The 18,360-nt window shown below is 55.8% G+C and overlaps 2 protein-coding genes across 2 annotated transcripts in view; one reads left to right on the top strand and one right to left on the bottom strand.

Annotated features, from left to right (window-relative positions):
* C9H16orf96 (chromosome 9 C16orf96 homolog) overlaps nucleotides 1-8,315 on the top strand; it is a 37,833-nt gene extending 29,518 nt beyond the window's left edge. The window contains exons 16-20 of the mRNA XM_077802666.1: nucleotides 2,014-2,106; nucleotides 2,909-3,071; nucleotides 3,228-3,330; nucleotides 6,861-6,941; nucleotides 7,982-8,315. Coding sequence (XP_077658792.1) covers nucleotides 2,014-2,106; nucleotides 2,909-3,071; nucleotides 3,228-3,330; nucleotides 6,861-6,941; nucleotides 7,982-8,199 — 658 coding nt within the window. The 3' untranslated portion in view covers nucleotides 8,200-8,315. The remainder of the gene's footprint in view (nucleotides 1-2,013; nucleotides 2,107-2,908; nucleotides 3,072-3,227; nucleotides 3,331-6,860; nucleotides 6,942-7,981) is intronic.
* A 335-nt stretch (nucleotides 8,316-8,650) lies between these two features.
* Ubald1 (UBA like domain containing 1) lies at nucleotides 8,651-18,294 on the bottom strand. Its single transcript, XM_026385504.2, has 4 exons — nucleotides 18,175-18,294; nucleotides 14,764-14,826; nucleotides 9,595-14,348; nucleotides 8,651-8,996 (listed from the first exon to the last, which is right to left on the bottom strand). The coding sequence occupies exons 1-3, from the start codon at nucleotides 18,292-18,294 to the stop codon at nucleotides 13,998-14,000; spliced, it is 534 nt and encodes a 177-aa protein (XP_026241289.2). The 3' UTR covers nucleotides 8,651-8,996; nucleotides 9,595-13,997.
* Nucleotides 18,295-18,360: the final 66 nt, after the last annotated feature.

The raw sequence follows: 18,360 nt of genomic DNA, 5'->3' as shown, positions 1-18,360 counted from the left end.
TCCAGCCCCTGGCAGCCACTAATCCACTTTCTTTCTTTTTTAAATATTAATTATTTAAATAATATTAATTTTTGTAATTGGACACAATATCTTTCTTTCTTTATTTTTATGCAGTGTTAGGCGAGTGCTCTGCCCCTGAGCCACAACCCCAGCCCCCACACTAATCCACTTTCTATCTGTATGGGGTTGCCTTTTCTGGATGTTTCCTATAAATGGAATCAGACCACACATGGCCTTGGAGGCTGGCTTCTTCCACTTAGCAGAGTGTGTGTAAAGTTCCTCTAGGTTCAGCATGAGCCAGCGCTTCACTCCTTTTTATCACTGAATGAGATGCTGTTGTGTGGAGAGAGCACATTTTGCTTACCCCTTTGTCTCCTGATGGACATCCAGTTGTTGTACCTCTTAGCTATGTGACTAGTGCTGCTGTGAACATCTGTACATGTGTATTTGCTGGAACACCTGTCTTCAGTGCTTTGGGGTGTAAGTTCTTTGGAGTGGAAGTGCTGGCTCTAAGGTTACTCTGTGGTTGACTTTTTGAGGAGCTTTCGGGCAACAGTCTGTCCTGACATCAGGACCTGACAGGGCCCTGCAGTGCTGGTCCAGTCCTGGGACCCATGGAGTTTGCCACCCCCGTGCCACCTCCTCCTTCATGGAGGAGCTGTGGAGCCTCAACAAGATTTCCCTTTCGAATCACAGATATCTAGCTGCAGAATTATTTATAGTAGTAAAAACGCTGGAGACCAGCGCCATGCACATAAACAGGCACGTGTGTCAGCCTGCACAAGCCACGACCTTGTACAGGGACGCGGTCTGGTGCAGCGCTGTGCACTGTGGAAATGGTGGGTAGCCGTACCGTCCAGTCCAGGAGCCACGGGACACGTGTGGCTGTTGAGCACTGGCACTGTGGCTAATGAGAAAATGATTTTTACATTTTATTAAAACTTAATTAGGGGCTGGGGTTGTGGCTCAGTGGCAGAGCGCTTGCCTCACAGGTGTGAGGCACTGGGTTCAATTCTCAGCACCGCATATAAATAAATAAATAAATAAAGGTCCATCGACACTAAAATTTTTTTTTATTTTTTAAGAGAGAGTGAGAGAGGAGAGAGAGAGAGTTTTTAATATTTATTTATTTTTTAGTTCTCGGCGGACACAACATCTTTGTTGGTATGTGGTGCTGAGGATGGAACCCGGGCCTCACTCACGCCAGGCGAGCGCGCTACCGCTTGAGCCACATCCCCAGCCCCTAAAAATTTTTTTTTAAATTAATTTACATGCACATTAAAATGACCACACGTGGCCAGTGACTAGTGTATTGGATAACACAGCTGTGGAATATTATTTAATAACCTGAAAAATGTTGGCAATAAATTCTATGAGAATACCAAGCAGTATGTGTTGTTATCCTAACTTTAAAATTACATAGACATGGAAGAAAGCTGTGCTTCCTTTTGCATTTCTATAATTTATGAAACGTCAACAATCAGTGTGTTACTGACAAGTCTTGTGGTGACTCAACATGCCCACAGTGAAGGGCATGGTGTTTATTGTGCTGTCCGGTCTCCTCTGCACATGTCTGCTCCGCGGAGCTGCCCAAGAAGGCTGCCGTGGTCTATTTCCTTATTGAGGCAACACCTGGGGCATAGATCTCACCACGGTGAGGGAAGGGTCAAATGGCATGTGGTGTGTTTCAAGGCTGTGCAGTCCCCACCCTGCACCATGGAACTGTGTCTCCTTCCCATCCCTGCCCAGCCGCCGGAAGCCTCCATCTGCAGCCTGAGGATTTACCTCGTCTGGCTTTTACTTTAGTGACCAGAACAGGGGTGGAGCCCAGGCCCTCTCCAGTACCAGGACCAGCATGATTGTTGTTCATGTGTTTGTGTCTTCTGATTGTCAGGGTTCCTCAGAGCCCATGCACCGTGGCCCTGAGGGTGGGCGTGTCCAGGACTGCACCTCCTTCCTTTTCCTGGAGGAGGTGGGAGCCTGCAGCCACCAGCACACTTTTGTCCTCCACAGGCAGCTCATCACCATACGCAAAGCCCGCCTGCTGTCAAAGCTGCGGCCGGCCAGTGCCAACAGCTACGAATACCTACAGCGCCAAATGATGAGGTGAGGCTGCAGGGCGGCCCTGGGCAGGTCTGCCACCCTACTCCTGCCAAGACATATCCGCCAGCGCCAGGACCAAAGGCCGACACTCAGGGTGTTGCTAACCCTCTGTGATTGGAGGTGGCCTGAGCAGAGGACAGGAGCCAATGTTGTTCTATCAGGACTGTTAGGTGCTTCTAAGTGGCGGCGGAGGGCGGGTATCTCCTTAAATCTCACAACCCCTGGCCAGCCGGGTGGACATGCCTGTTCCTGGTGGAGAGCAGTGATCAGGACCCTCCAGGAGCCCCCCTGTGGCCCACCTGGCCTGTGGAGCCCTCCCACCCTGCCTCTGAGGTGTACTCCCTGGTCATCCCATTTCACAGTTGGGGAAACCGGCACAGAGAGCTTATGTGACTGCCAAGGTGTTGGCTAGTAAGTGTCAGAGCTGACACAGACCGGCTGGCCCCCTGGCCTCACCTCCCCCCACCCCTGGACATCCTAGGCTCTGGAGGCCCTAGGGGCACCCAGCCCTGTGGGAATGACACCTGGAGGAGGGACTTGAGGGCCTGATCTGGTTCCCTGGCCTCCTGTGCCTGACTTGTGAAGCTGCAGATCAAGAGTATGTGCCTTGTCAAACCGGGCCAGGCTCCAGGAGCGCTTGGCCCAGGGGATGTGGGAGCTGGTTTATCCCCTCCCAGCTGTGCCTGTCTGCACTGCCCTCCAGGCCCCAGGCCTGCCTGCTGTGCCATCACACCCTTGACACGGGCCAGGCCCAGGCCCAGGAGCAGAGGGTCTCCAGGGGCTGATGACTCCCTGCCCTGCACAGGGAACACCAGCGGATGCAGCTGCAAGAGGACGGCCTGCACACTCTGGGCGCTCAGCAGGACTGGGGCGACAGCCTCCAAAATGACACCACCCTCAAGTTCAAGCCAGGGGAGCTGTCAACACTCTACCCCTATGGGGACCCCCAAGTGTTAAACTACGACACTGTGAGTCTGGCCGTCAGGGTGTCCCAGGCCCAGGTGTGGGCTGGACACCAGGCCACGGGCATCTCTGGGAGGCTGTGCTCTGACTTCAGGACCTCTGCATGCATCGGGAGGGTAGCAAGGTGGAGGCCTTGAGCAGTGACGCAGACCCTCCCACAGGCCGAGGTGGACATCCTGGGAGTGGACGGGATTCTGTACAAAGGCCGAATGAACACTCAGTTTGGGGCCCAACCCTTGACCACGGCAGAGAAGGAGTTGGCAGGTGAGAGGTGTCAGGTCCTCCCTCCGCATACCCCTGCCCAGGTCTCCCTGTGCCAGGTAGCTGAGGGGAGGCGGTGGGGCTCAGGGCTGCTGCCATCCCTAGCTGGGAAACATAATAGTCACTTGCAAAAATGGGGTCCCCAGTGTATGCTGGGAAACAGTGGAGAGCAAGAGATGGGCTATTGCCTGCAGGTGACTCATGCAGGGGACAGACCACAGTAAATATCTGGAAGGCAAGAATCCATGGTTACAAACAGATAAAACTGACCTGAAGGGAGACACTGGTGATGGAAGAGTTGTGCTAACTCTGGTTGATGGCGAAGGATTGGGCAGCTGCCCTGACACCTCTGAAGGGGAAAAAAGCATTACTTGGTGAGGGAGTGGGGAGGGAGGAGAGCAGTCCAGGTGGAGGGAATATCAGGTTCAGTAGCCATTTGGTGGTCAGAAGCCAAGCACAGGCAGGAACTGGGAAGGGTGGTCCAGACTGTAGTGCAGAGACAAAGGTGGGGTAGTGGAATGAGCAGGTCCAGTCCCTGGAGGCCTGTGTCCTAATCTCAAAGGCAGGGGTCAGACCAGGAGGAGCCCCAGACCCACGGGCACTTGCCCCTGGTTGCTGTGGCCCTTGCAGCATGAGAGCTGCAGTTCCAGCCTCTCCCACCTGGGCCACCTCGGCTCAAATACTGAGGGGAGCATTCTCTGCACACCCCTTTGGGGCATTTTCCCTCTGGGAAGAGAGTTCTGAATTTGCTCCTTGGTAGAAGCCACACACAGCCCATGGGCCGGCCAGGGTTGAGTCCATACTCTACCCATGGACGCTCCTCCTCCCAGACTGCCCTGTGGAGTAGAGAGCTCAACCCCAGACCCAGGAAGGGAAGCGGCAGCTCCCAGCGCTGGGTGCCTCAAAGGAGTGGACATTTATTCTCGCAGTCCTGGAGGCCACAAGCCCTAAGTCCAGTGGGAGCGGGCTCTGCTCCTCCAGAGGCACCGGTGCAGGGCTCTGCAGTCTCTTGAGAATGGCTGCCTCACTCCAGCGTCGGCCTCTTCTTTTCATCCTCCATGGCTCTCCTCTTCTTCCTTAGGACACTTGCCTTTGGATTTAGGGCTCCATGTAACCCAGAATGATCTCACTGCAGGATCCTTCATTAAGCCTGCAGAGATCCTGTCTCCAATACGCTTATGTACCTGGGTTCCAGGGGACATACTTATTGGGGACCACCAGGCAACCATTCCAGGCCACACCCTGTTTCCAGGAAGGCAGGTCACCACCTCCCTTGTCCTCTCCCCAGGCAGGATGTGGCTGCTCCAGGCACTGCAGCTCTGATGGGAGGGGCTGGGCTGGGCTTCAGGGGTCACCAAGCAGGGTGACTTGAGGGTTTCGTAAGTGGCTAATAAGCTGGGCCCTCCCCACCTCCCCCTGCCTGCAGCAACCTGGTGAGGCATCTCATCTACACACAGGGGAGGTCCACTTGCTGGGAGGGCAGCCTCAGTGGAGGGGCTGGGACAGATGGAATCTGTGGTCCTGTCCTCAACCCCATCTACCTTCCCCAAGGCTGTCACCCCTGAAGAGGCAGCTGAGGGGCTTCTCCCTGGTTGATGGTTCATTCCCAAGGCCCACAATGCACACAGAATTTGAACTTGGATGGCTCCAACATTTCGCCTCACTTGGGTGATGAAGCCAAACTAGTGTGAGAGTCCACTAGAAGCCTGTCTGTGGCAGCACGTAGATCCACTCATGTGCTCACACAGAAGAACGTTGTCATCCAAAACAGACACCATATTCCAACCTAAAACTAGCCACGCTGAGCCACCCAGCTCCGGAAGACTTCACCCATCCACCATCAGGACCCACTACGCAGCCATCCCTTCATCTGCCCCGCCCCCCAGGCCTCCAAAGGCCAGCCCATGGCCTTTCTGATTGTGATGCTGCAGTCCTCAGTCTAGGCCTTTGCAGAGGGACATCCGATCCTCAGGGCGCGCCCCACAGTTGGTAGACAGGTGTGCAAGGCCTGCTCCGCAGGTGGGGCCTTCAGAGAGTGTCCACAGAAGCAGACTGAGTGCAGAAGGAAGGCAGCAGGAGGTGGTCAGAAGGGGCTCCAGGTGGAAGGATCAGGGCTACAGAGACAGGAGGAGTGTTCTGTGGGAGACGCCCCCGCCAGCTGAAGCCTCGTCACGGCCGGTTGACTCTCCTAAAGCGTGTGGGCTCGGGCTCCTCTGTGGGTGCCGTCGCAGATTCATTGTCTTAGTTCTGGAGGTTGGAAGTCCGAGATCTGGAGGCTCCAGGGGCGAAACCACCCCTCACCTTTCCCAGGTAGAGGCCCCACCTTCTCTGTCCTCAGAGCACACCACACTGGCCTCCGCGCCTGCTATCATACCTCCAACTCCGTCGCCCTGGGCCCATGATTGCACTCAGGGCCCACCTGGACAACCTGGGATAATTTCCCCACCTCAAACTCCTGCGCAATACAGTCCCCTTTCCACAGAAGGGATTAGGATGGTGGCCAGTCACAGTCACAGTGATTCGTGGCTGGACAGGAGCAGGCACGTGTTTTACGACTCCATTTTCATGAAATGTCTGGAAGAAGCAAATTCATGGAGAAAATGAAAACCGTGGTTGCCAGGAGCTGGTGTGGCAGTGGGGAGTGACTGCTTAATGGCGTGCAGGATGCTTTTGGGGTGATGAAAGTGTCTTGGAACTAGATAGCGGTGGCACCGCGCAGCTCTGTGAGTGTACTCCATGCCACCACACTGGGCGCTTTAAAGGGATATTTTTATGTTGTGTGAAATTACCTAAAAAGAAAAAAAGTTGGGGGGCAAGATGGGGGTGGGGACTTTATGGGTCTGTCCCCAGCAGGAAATTTTTAGTTGTTATTGTACTGGGGTTGAATCCAGGGCCTCGGGCATGCTAGACAAATTCTCCACCATGGAGCTACATCACAGCTCTTTTTATTTTATTTTGAGAGTTTTCCTAAGTTGCTGAGACTGTTCTCAAACTTGGGATCCTCCGGCCTTAGCCTCCCAAGTTGCTCTAATTATAGCCATGCACTCTAGTGCATGGCTGCCCAGCAGGAATACCTAAAGAACTGACAGTGGCACACATCTATAGTCCCAGTTACTTGAGAGGCTGAGGCAGGAGGATCTCTTGAGCTCAGGGATTGAAGACCAGCCTGGGAGACCTAGCAAGACTGTGCCTTAAAAAAAAAAAAAAAAAAAAAAAAAAAAAGCATGTGCACACATTTATCATGCATGTGTGTAAAACAGAACTGCCAGACGCCTACCTCATGCAGTCCTTGTCTGCACCAGGCCAATTGCTTTTACTAATTGTCATGTCCCCTGGCTTGGAGAAGCCTTTGGGATGTCTGCTGTCCTGGTCTTAGCCTTGGGAGGATCTGGACTTAAGCAGAGAGGGAAGGACATTCACCCATGGGGACAGGAGGGTTGGAGGAGCCGGGGAGGCAGGGCTGGGTTAGGTTGAGCCTGATGCGAGGCCAGAGCTCTGGAAGACGCCTACCTGTTCTGGTCCTTTCTTCTCAGCTGTCAAGGTTCCTTGTCCCCCAGCTAGAAACCTGTATGCTCCTGTGCGCTCCAGTGACTTATTTGGTACCAACTGCCCCCGTGAGTACCTCCCCCAACCCTCCCATCCCACCTGGGGTTCTGCCAGGTCTCGGGTCCCTCCACTCACTGCCCGTTACCCTCACCCCCAGCCCAAGGCTTGCTCTGTCCCACCTCATCCATCTCTCACCTGCTCTGTCAAGATTCAGGCAGCCTGCTCACCCACACCTGGGCCCCAGGAAGACCCCTGTAGCAGCCCCCACCCAGCACTTTGCTCCCTGGCCAGGGAAATGTGCCTGCAGCTATCCTGGGCTCCTGCTCCATCCTCAGGGGAGCTTGTAGGCCCTGGGCATCATCACAGAAGCCTAGGCCAGGTGTCCATCCCCAGGTGTCCACTGGCTGCAGGGGTGGGACACAGGAGCCCACTTACTGCCCTGGGCCTGTTGGACTGCAGCCTAGGAGCCAGGTTGGGAGGAGCTGAGCCCTGTGCTCCCCTGACTGGTGTCACTGTGTATCAGCAGCCGAGGGGCATTGACAGCTTATGAAGCTCTTTCTCCCTTCTTGTCTCATCTAGTTCTTACCCAGCTCAGGGGGGTGGTCCTGGTGGTCTTTATTTTTTGGGTACTGGGTCTTACTAAATTGCCCAAGCTGGCTTCAAACTTGTGATCCTCCTGCCTCAGCCTCCCATGTTGCTGGAAGCATGGCCATGCAACACAGTGCCTGGCTGCTGAGCAGGGACATGGAAAGATCAGACAGTGGCACACACTGCAGTCCCAGTACAGCTCACGGCCACGTCCTGCTCTATTAGTCCATTTCAAGAGGAGGGAGCTGAACCTCAGCGACCTGAGCCCAACCCCCAGACACCAAGCTCCATGTCCTCCTGGGTGCTCTGCCCTACTCTAGTGCCCATTTCCAGAGTCCTGTATCTTTTGTCACTTCACCTGGGAAGTTTAGGTGCCCAGGGCCAGGGGAGGCCACAGTAACCAGCCCTGACATGGCCCACAGAGCACCTCCAGATTCGGCTGTTCTTCCCTCCAGTGGGGTGGACCCCATCAGGCCAGTTGCTCCCAGGAATTTCTTGGGTTTTATCCTGCTCCCTGCAGCCTTGGGTCCCCGCCCTGGAGCCTGCTCAGCCACCCCTGGCTCTCCCTCCGTGACGCTGGCTCAACCGCCATCCTTGCCACCTCTGCCACTGCTGCCGCCGCTGTTCCCCCCTCTGCGGAACCCCCAGCAGGCCCCAGAGCCTACCAGACACTTGAGGTCTCTGCGCCCTGAGTCCCGAACCAGCAAGCAGCCTATGGAGGAGCCTGTCAACCCGTGAGCCCCTACCCTTCCTGTGTCCCCACAAGTCTCAGGTCCCATCTACTCCCCCGGGTGAGACCCGGGGCCCTGGAGCTGGTCCAGGAAACGTCCCCTGGGCAAACCAAACAGGTCTGCACAGGGGACCCCCCATGTTGATTAAGTAACTATTTTAACTCTACATATAAATACAAACAACCCAAACTTCTTCTCCAACACAGCCTTATCGCTTCACAAAAAACGTGGCTTTCAAGTGAATTTGCCACTAAGCCACTTGAATTCCCTGACCAATTTTGAATACAACAGTTAAAATGGTTTTAAAATAATCCCTTTCCTTTTTAAAAAATTATTTTCTTTCTTCTTCTTCTTTTTTTTTTTTTGAATAAAGCCTTTTTTTAAAAATTTATTTCTATTTTTATGTGGTGCCAAGGATCGAACCCAGTGCTTCACACATGCTAGCAAGTGCTCTGCCACTGAGCCACAACCCCGGCCCCTGATCCCTTGCCTTTTTATTCTTCTGAAGGATGCCATCAGAAGCAGTTCCCACAACAGCTCCTGCTTTTGCCCACCTTGCTTGGGGGCCATTATTTTTACTAAGTCCAGTTTCCCATGGGAACCAAATTTGACCGTGTGCATCTTTTTCTTTCATGTTGGTAACTGCTGTCATGAATTGGATTGTTTCTGTTTACTTCTTAGCTGATCCACGAGGAAATGGGTGCAACGCTCCTAGGGTATTCCAGGATTGCACCATCCCTTCCGGGCCGAGCACCACAGGCCTGTTTTGAGTCTAGCAGCTTCCCTTGCTCACAGACCATGCATCTGGTGGGAAAAGCAAACCAGGAGGTCACAAGCTCTCACTGGCAATTTAGAGACCAGCCTCAGAACACAGAGCCAGGGATCACCCCCTGCCCCCTGCCCCGGGCTCCACCTGGCCTGCTCCTTTTGGAGGTTCCCGCCCCTCCCTTCCCCTCTCCTGTCTTGCTCTCCCTTGCCTTTTTCACGCCTCTGCTGTTTTTCCTCCTTCCTGTTGCTACTGCTGACTGCTCTGTTCCATTTTAGTGATGAAAACAACTCTATACAGGTTTGGGGCGAGATCTCAGCCCCACCCCAGTGTTCACTAGAATCTTGGACCTGGGGGCTGGCAGGGAGAACTGTCCAGCAGTGAGCTGGAGAGGGGAGGGTCCTGGGGAGGACCAAGGGCTGGGCTCCAGGCTCTGCCAGGAAGTGGTGTGGAGGGGGAGCCCCTGGCCTGGGAGGCCATCAGTGCCTGGGGACTCAGCATGCCTGACCATTCCTACTGGTCCCCATTCCCCTCACCAGCTACTCACCTGAGACCACCCCTGGCCTGACTGGTTGTTTCTTTTTCCAAGGACTGTGTTCAAATGAGGCCAAGCTCCGCCGAACCCCAGTGACTCACCTCTCCAAGCCACTTCGGGGGCCACTGGTTCGCACAGCCCCAGCCCCACCTCCATGTCACAGATGAGTATTTTGGCAACTTCTTCCCAGAATAAAATCTTCCATCTTTCTGACCATAGATGAGGGGACTGGCTGGGTGCTCTCTGCAGAGAGTAGCCTTGCCTTCTCTCCATGGGTGGGACTTGCTGGTCCCTTCTCTAGTGGCCACCAGGGCTCAGCCTCCCAGCGCCCTTGCCCACAGCCACCCAGGCTGAGTGTCAGCAGAGACTCGAAACAAACCTTCATCCTTTGCCAAATTACCACAGTGACCACATGCTCTGAGCTGCCTCAACTGTATGGGGGCAGACCAAGGGTCTCAACAGGCCCAGGCTCATAGGATGAGGCCCTAACTCTCTGGCCCTTGCCCAAGAGGCCACATCTCCTGGGTACTGTCAGGGGCAGTGGGGGGCTCAGCTCTCATCCTTCTCCACTGCAGCTAGGGGAGCTGTGGCCCCAGCTCAGAAATGGCTCCTAAGGGCAGAGCAGGATTTTGCCCACAGGCGCCCGGTACCACGTGGTGTGCCACTGACAAGGCCTTGGCAAAAAGGAGAGCCACGACTGTCCTCCCCCAAACAGCTGAGTTCTTTTAAGGCTCATCTGAAATATACATATTACCCAAGTATAAGCTGTGGCTACCAGCCTAGAGAGAAACCCTTTCTGACCGCAGGAGTTACAAACAGCCTTGCACACAGATGCCATCTTGGCCAAGCCCAGCGGCCTCCCACCCAGGGAGGTAGATCCAAGTCAAAGGACTCATCTGTCCTTGGCTGGGGAGCGATGCCGGGCAGAGCCCCTCTGAGACCTGCAGGGTGGCAGTCAGTGGGACAGTGTGGTTCTATGGGCTGGCTGCTGTGTGTTCTCAGACAGCCCTGGTGGGGCCACTGGAGAGACCCTAGGGACACCCAGCAGACCTGGGTGTGACCTGGTGTCCAGGACTCTCGCAGCACAAGAAGCCCTTCTGTCTTTGAAGCTGTCAGAGGAGGAGCCTGCCCACAGCAGAAGACAGCTCAGTGTCTTGCTCATCTGCCAGGCCCTCCCCATGGAGCAGGGATGTTTATTTCTGCAGCTGCTCATGGTGAAAAGCAAGCTCCTGTTGAGTCCAGCAGATTTCAAGGCAGTACAGGGGCTGGCCAGCAGAGGTGGGCCAGGCTGTGTCCCAGCATGTGGTCAATACCAGCCACTTGTGGCCTTGAGGGAATTTGGGCCATACATTCCAGTTTTCCAGGATACGTCAAAAGGCAGGCTTATCACAATTTAAAAAGTTGGCAAATGCCTTGCAACGTGTGCGGTACTGCACAGGCCACACCGGCACCCGGCAGGGCTGAGGGTTTGTGAGCCCCGAGATGTGCCCTTGCCCAAAGCAGACCCAAAGGCAGCAGCCACTGCTCAACACCCGCGTGCAGGCTTTGGTTCCCACGTGCTGCCCTTCCTCTCTGGGAATCAAGGCATGAAGAGCCTGAAGCACATTGTTTTTGAGCAGAGTCATGGATAGCAATGATGGTTTTGATTTATTTCTTAATTTTTTGGTACCAGGGATTGAACCCAGAGGCTCTTTACCACTGAGTTACATCCCCAGCCCTTTTTATTTTTTGAGATGGGTCTTGCTAAGTTGCTAAGGCTGCCCTCGAACTTGTGATCCTCTTACCTCAGCCTCCAGAGGCTCTGGGATTACAAGTGTGCACCACCACACCCAGCACAGTAGCGTACTTTCAGAGTGGAATTTTGGAGACAGTCGTAAGTCGTTTGGAGCACCAGCCCAGTGGCGAACAGGGCATGATCAGCTCAGATGCACTGGCCTTCTAAGTAACAAGGCGATTTTCCTGCTGTTCAGGAAGCTCCCAGTGCTGCTATGAAGCACAGCTGAGGGAGGCCTAGAATTTGGAGTCTGTCCTGAAACTTCAGCTCCTTAGCTTTTTAGCCATCTTCCTTTTGAACATGTGTCGTCGCTGGTCTGTTTTGCTTTTCAGCTTCAGGTTTGAATTAAGCTGCAGAAGGTCCCATGTTGTCACACTCGAGTTGTGAGGCATGTGGTGTCTTTGTGGGCCACCCTGCTAGTCCTGGACCACTCTTGCAGCCCCTCCCTTGTCTACAGGATGCTCAGGCCAGGGCCTGAAAGCATACCCAACACAGCTTTGGCATCCATTGGGAAACAGATTCCCAGGCCCTGTTCCAGCCTACTCTGCCCAAAGACCCCTCCTTTCCTAGGACACTTAACTGTCAGTCTAGGCCTCTCCTCTGAAGCAGCTGCCTCAAGCATGACTGACAAGCACTCAGGGGCCTTCTTGGTCTGCAGGTTTGGGAAGCAGGAGGTGGTAGCTGTACCACGTGAGGGGCAGCTGCATCAGAATCCTCTAGGAGTGCTTTTATTTTTAGTAACAGCTTTGCTGGCATAACTGGCACACCATAAAGCTCACTTTTTTGAAGTGTAACGTGAGTGGCATTAGTTTAGGCAGATGGATCACAGGTATCCACTGGGGGTCTTCTCCCCAAATTCTGATATAGAAGGGCAGCCAGGTGTGCAAACCGCAGGATTAGATAGGAGCCCTCCACTGGGGTGACTTCTCCCAAAGCAGATATCAGTAGATATTTTTGATTGTCACAACTGGTGGTGCTACTGTTTCTAGGGTAGGCTTCTGGGATGCTACTTGATATCTCGATGTAGAGGACACCCATACTACAGGGGACAGCAGTCCAGTTCCCGATGTCAACAATGGCAGCGTTGGAAAGGCCAGATCTACAGGAGCTTCCAAGTTCCTTCTGCCTTCAAAATGACTACCTGAGACCTCCAGGCCCAGCCCACAGTGGCCCCAAGGGCAGACATGGGTTCTGAATGACACCCCAAACTCCAGCATTTAGTAAAGATATGTAGGGCATCTGACACTTTGGTGTTGCTTTTGGTACCAGAGGCTCTGAGCTGGGGACTGAGTGATGCTGTTAATCTGGGGCCTACTTTGGTCCCCTAGGGGCCATTGGTTACTTTTTAAAAATGCTACCCAGCATCCAACTGTGCAGAATCTAGACTGTGTGCTATCTTATGCATAGCTGACCCTTAGAGCCACCCAGCAGTCTGCCCTGGGAAGGGCCCATGCCCTTACCCACATGGCAGATGATCCAAAACACAAACTCACTCTGCAAAGCATTTTCCTACCACTTGTGGGGGACTGAGAATTTCTTCCATCCCAGAGTGGAAAAACTGCAGAGTGGACTCCCCTTCCCTCCTCCATACCCAGGTTTCCCAGGTGGACTGGGGCCAGTGGGCTACCCCACTAGCTGTGCTGTGAGGCTGAACTCAGAGGATCCAAGAAAAGTCCTATGTGAAGCCCAGGAAGAGGGAAGCAGTCATTAGTCCTGCTCACTCAAAACTGGGGGTTGAGATCTGTCCTAAGCAGGAAGAGGGGTGGTATTCTGGAATCACAAGCCAGAAAACTAACTTCATGGGAAAAGCCTTGGGTGGGTAGGAAGATTCCAGGACAGGTTCTGAACGAAGACAGTGATAGGCAGCAGTGTGGAGCTGGGTGAGACTGGAGTGGCCTGGACACTGCTAGGCATTCTTATCCAGAGCAAGCTGGCAGCAAAGCCTAGGGCACAAGGCAAGACCACAAAGCCTGGGGTGGTTTGGAATTTTCTTCTCTTCTGTTAAAATGGGGAAAGGAGATAGGAATCAGGTACCCCTGGGCTCTGGGGGAGGCATGCAGGCAGCCCCAGCAGGCAGGCGCTGGGGATAGTGGGAGGAGTCCTGGAGTTTCCCATAATCCTTTTCTCTGCAGGAAAGAGCAATGCTGGCTGACAAGGGGCTGGGGTGAGAGGCAAGGCCCTGAGGGGAAGGGTGGTGGGCAAGGGGCTTACTCTAACATGCAAAGTCCAGCTGCCCCGTAATCTAGGTTGCTTTTTAAAGAGTGACAAACATATAAATACAGACACAGCTACACACGCACATGCGGAGAAGGCTCTGCATTCCCAAGTGTAGGGACCTAGGCCTGCCAGCCCCGCGGAGCGCCAAGTCAGGAGCTGGCCATGTCTCCACTGGGTGACTGCCTGGAGCACCCCTGGGCTGGGTCAGGGGAGGGTGGGTGAGTCCTCATGGGAAGGCCTGTTGGTCTCCAAGGTGCCGTCCGTCAGGCGCCTAAGTCACTCTTGAGCCAAGTCCATGCGAGCTGGGGGCTGTGTGCCTGTGCTCCGTGAACTCGCATGAGTGCAGCTGTGCCTGCTGGCACGACACACACCCACCTGGCTAGAGTCCTGTCACCCCCTCCAGGGCTCTGGGGCACAGGGGCGCAGACAGAGAAGGGGTCAAGGGGGCCCACGGAGACGTCCTCTCCCCCGCCCCACGGGGTCCTGGCCTCCGGGAGGGGGGAGGGGCCTCCCTTATCTCTCTGCCTCCATGGCAGGGTGAGCCCTGGGTTCTGAGGCAGCCTGTTGGGGGGCCAGGGGTGGCCAGTCTGAAGGCGGGGAAGGGGGTGCCGGAGTCCACAGGGGTGGCTGTGGCTGGTGGTGCTGTGGGCCTCCGGGGGGTGAGGCTGCAGTCGGCCAGCTGGGTGCTGCAAAGCTGCCCGTGGCGGCATGGGGGAGGTGTGGTGGGGGCGAGGTGGCTGTCGTGGCCATTGGGCTCCCGCTGCTGCCTCCGTGGAAGCTCTCAGAAGCCTTGAGACGGGAGAACATGGCGAGGGCGTCGGGGAAGTTGGGGGGTGTGGCAGGGGTGTTGGCAGGAGTGCACATCTGTGGGGGAAGAAAGGAGAGAGGGAGAAATGAGGGCCCAGCTCCTGTCAGGAAGTTCCTGTGTCCCTTCCCAGGTGCAGCACCCCGACCTGACCCACCCCATGGACAGGCCTGTGCAGTAGATCCATATCACCAGGCATGGTGCCTGCTGGCTCAGGGGTCATGAAGCTTGCCCAGCACCCTTGATTGGCCTGGCATCCCTGGGAGGCTGTAGGGTGAGTAGCACCAACCTCCAAGGGCTGGTGTGCCCCAGGTCCCACTGAACCCAGGCTGCCCAGAGCCCTATGCACAGCCCTCCTCCACTGCATGCCCCTGGTGGGATGCTCATATACTCAACCGGTTCAGCCTCCTCCTTCCCTGCGCAGGACTGAGAATCCCCAGCCTGGCCACCTTTGGGTCTCCAGGGGACACTTACCATCTGGTGATGGTGGTGGCTGTAGGGTATGTTGGTCTCCTGGAAAAAGGCGCTGAGGGCTGTCTGCAGGAAGAAAAGGCTGTGCTTATCCTCTAGGACCCTGCCCAGCCCCATGGCTGTTCCTGTTCCCAGGGTCCTCTGGGGCTTTGTGTGATCCTGGCCTGACCTTCTATTAGGACAGGGTCAGTTGAAATGGCTAAGGACCAGCAGTGCACCTGTTACCACTCAATCCTTCCACTGCCCAAGGTGCCATGGAACCCAGGGCAGGTCAGGTGAGCAGTGTACACTCTAGCAACAATGCCTACCCCTGCCAAGTGCTTCCTGCTTGCAGAGCACCCCCCCACACACACATTCCTGACACTGTCACTGGGCTTTGCCTTGTCTCCTGGGGAAAGGCTGCATGACCCTAACTAGCCCATGCAGTCCCCTGTCTCTGATTCAGGAGATCCTAGCCTGGCTCTGTCACCACCTTTAGGGCGGTAAGTCCCTACTTTTCTCTGAGCCCATTTTCTCATGTGGGAACTAGGGAATCTCGAAGAAGGTGTTGAACCCTGGAGGGTGGAGATCTGCTTCTTGGCCCAGCTCCACCTCTGACTGACCATGTGGCCCCGCCCCTATCTGGGCCTCAGCTGCTCCATCTGTATCAGCAGAGACTGGACTAGCTGGTACCCAGGTTCCCCTCCTGCAGCATGACTACCTAAGATCACTGGAACTTGATAGGAACATGTGTTTTACACTTTCACTTGTGCCTCCTAAGAAATGTCCTCAAGGTGGCCAGTAGGTGAACCCACCAAGGGACTGAGATAGCTCCCAAGACAAATGCACTCCCAGGCCACCTGTTGGCGCCTGGTATGGTACTCCACACGGTTATCACACCAAACACGGCCCCTCGGAGTATGGGTCCATCAAAATGGGGCACGTATCAACTCCAGAGACTGAGACTGGAATCAATCATTTTATAGAAAAGGAAACTGAGGATGAAGTGACCCATTCAGGGTCATTTGATTGTCAAAAAGCAGAGGTGCGGTTTGGGCCCAGGCCTGAGGCTCCAGGCAGTCTTTGGGACTGGATGAGGAGGGCAGTGGCAAAGGAGGTGGAAGCAACCCTTACAGGGACCAGCTCAGCTCCTCTGGAGGTCCGGTGACGTGTTCTGCCTCAGGATCCTGCAGGAAACCAAGGCACTGCTCTTGCTGTGCTGGGTGTGGGGGCCTGTCAAGCATGTGAGGGATCCTAGGAGCCCTGCTACATCCCAAGCTGGGCCCTGGAGCCATTGCCACCCAGCCTAAGCTGCCCAATGCCAGCTTGACTTCCTGGCCCCTCCTCTGCCCAACAGACCCAGAAACCCAGCCTTGCTCCCAGGGCTTGCCCTCAGGGGCTGCTGCTGCTGCTTCTTTTTTAAGAAAATTTAAATTATTCTAAGAATTTCCTGCTGGAGACATCCTACTCTGGGTTCCCAAACCCAGAGTATGTAGGAACTCAGGCATGGGAGCTGGTCTCTAAGCACCTCCCCTGGTGCCAAGACCCTCTAGCAGCAGTGGCTGCTCCCCCCAGCCCAGGGGACATAGCCAACTCTGTCCTCCAAAGGCCACAGTGTGAGTCCTCCATTGAGAAACATCTGCCTAGCTAAACAGAGTTCCCCCTCCCCCTGCAGCCTCTGCCCCCATTAGCACTTGAATCAAGAATGTGACCCAGAAACACTGCCTGGTCCTGTTGTATGCCATCAGCCAGGTGAGAGGCAGGCATGGAGGGGATGGGCTAACTATGAGGAGCCCTCACTCCTGGCCAGAGACTTGAGACTGGAGGTTCGCAGCCCACTGACTTACCTAGTGTCCCCCATTTTACAGATAGTGGAACAGACTCAGGGAGCCAAGGGCACAGGACTTCTATCCCTCAGCCCCTATAGTCTGCAGGATGTTCCTGCCCCTCTTCCCCAGACACTACAATCTTCAGAACTACATTTTCAGTCCACCCTGTGCTATCTGAGGGATGCAGCCTGGGTGCTAGGCACAAAGGGATAAGCTGAGCAGCCTGCACACAGGGCCCAGTTCCCACAGGACACCTGCCTGCCCAGCTCAGACAGGGAGAGAGCCCTGCATGTAGACACGGGACTCCACAAACTGCCATGAATGTGGTTTTGCAAGTTTTGCCACATCCAGCCCTAGAGACATCAGGGCTGATTAGGGTTGTTGGAGAGGTGTGGAGTGTCCCCAAGGGACTAAAGGGCAGATCTGGCCATTCAGGCATTAGAGGCTGACTCTCACTGCTCCCCTCAGAGACAGGTTTAGAAACTGAGGCTGCAGAGAGCAGCCTCCCCTCTCCTGAGGCCATCACAGGAACAATGACCCAGAAGTCTCTTAGAGAAAGGAGGCAAGTAAATTCATCTGAGTGGATGGGCCACTACCTTGACAGACTGTCCCAAGATGGGGTCATTCTGATCCCCACTGCACCCGAAAGCAGCTGAGCGTCACTCTAGGGGTTCTTGGTTCTTCCTGGAAGCTCAAGCACCTTCCCCTAGGTGGCTCCCATAGGGAAAAAACTGGTTCTTGGGCCATTGCCTGGCAGACACTAGTAGAATGGCTGAGGGGCACAGCTCCAGGTTCTCTGGCCTCATCCTAGATGCCACCAAGGGGTGATTCAGGGGACTGTTGAGTTGGGAGATGAGGTGGCCTCTTGGCAATACAAACAGCTGTGGGTGGGGGGCACTATTACACTCCAGGTTAGCGGGAAAATGGGAGACTGGGAGTCAGACTGGGGTCCTCCTGCTAGCTAGCCTGAGATCCAGGGAACACACCATCCCCGGAGAGGCCGCCCAGGTAGAGTTTCCTTGCCAGCACCAAGGGCATCTGGACCCCCACGCAGCGACCGCCCACCCGCACACCTCTGCAACGGGGGACACAGATACACATCCCCACGCTATAGTGTGGGGTTCCGCACACCGCAATGCGCGCGGTGCTGGGCCCATCTGCCAGCGTACACAGTGGGCACACGGCACACGCGCTCAGACACAGCTGCAGCCGACGGGACGCGCGCCGGCACAGTGCCCACAAGCCCACAACCTTCGAGGTGCCCCGCTGACAGCCCCGCTGACGCCGAGGCGCGGTGCGTGCGTAAACACAGATGCACATGTACGTGTACGCACCCGCGCCAGGCTGCCCACCGGGCACACCGACCCTCGGCCGGCCGCCCGCTCGCTCCGGACGGCTCCGCCCTTCGGCCCGCTCGGCCAGGCCCGGGGCGTCCTCCTTCCGGTCACCCGCCCGGGCCCCGCCCTCGGCCGTTACTCGGACAAAGGGGGGGTCCCCGTCCGAGCCGCCGGCGGCGAGGCCCGGCCGGGGCCGGACCCTCGGGGAAGCCGCGGCGCAGTCTGGCGAGCGCACTCCGGCACGTGTCCGCCCGCGCCGCCCCGCGCACCTCGAACTGCCAGTGGGCCGCCTGCAGCAGCTGCTTCGCCTGGTCGGCCGCGCAGCCCGCCGTCAGCACGAACTGGTTGATCATGACCTGGTGCTTGAGCTCGTCCATGTTCACGGACATGGCGCCGCCGCGCTGCCCGCTCCGGCCTCCCTGCGCCGCTCGCGCCTCCGCCTCACGCGTCCACCA

Source organism: Urocitellus parryii, chromosome 9 (genome assembly GCF_045843805.1).
Source record: "Urocitellus parryii isolate mUroPar1 chromosome 9, mUroPar1.hap1, whole genome shotgun sequence".
NCBI lineage: Eukaryota > Metazoa > Chordata > Mammalia > Rodentia > Sciuridae > Urocitellus > Urocitellus parryii.
The sequence above is the reverse complement of the archived record's forward strand: the minus strand, read 5'-3'. Positions and strand labels throughout refer to the sequence as shown.

Bases quoted from the DNA above. Each gene is read 5' to 3' on its own strand.
- Ubald1 (XM_026385504.2), bottom strand. From the start codon at position 18,294: ATGTCCGTGAACATGGACGAGCTCAAGCACCAGGTCATGATCAACCAG. The intron at 14,827-18,174 runs GTGCGCGGGGCG...TTCTTCCTGCAG, and splicing joins CGGCCCACTGGCAGTTCGAG to ACAGCCCTCAGCGCCTTTTT. The intron at 14,349-14,763 runs GTAAGTGTCCCC...CTTCCCCCACAG, and splicing joins GCCACCACCATCACCAGATG to ATGTGCACTCCTGCCAACAC.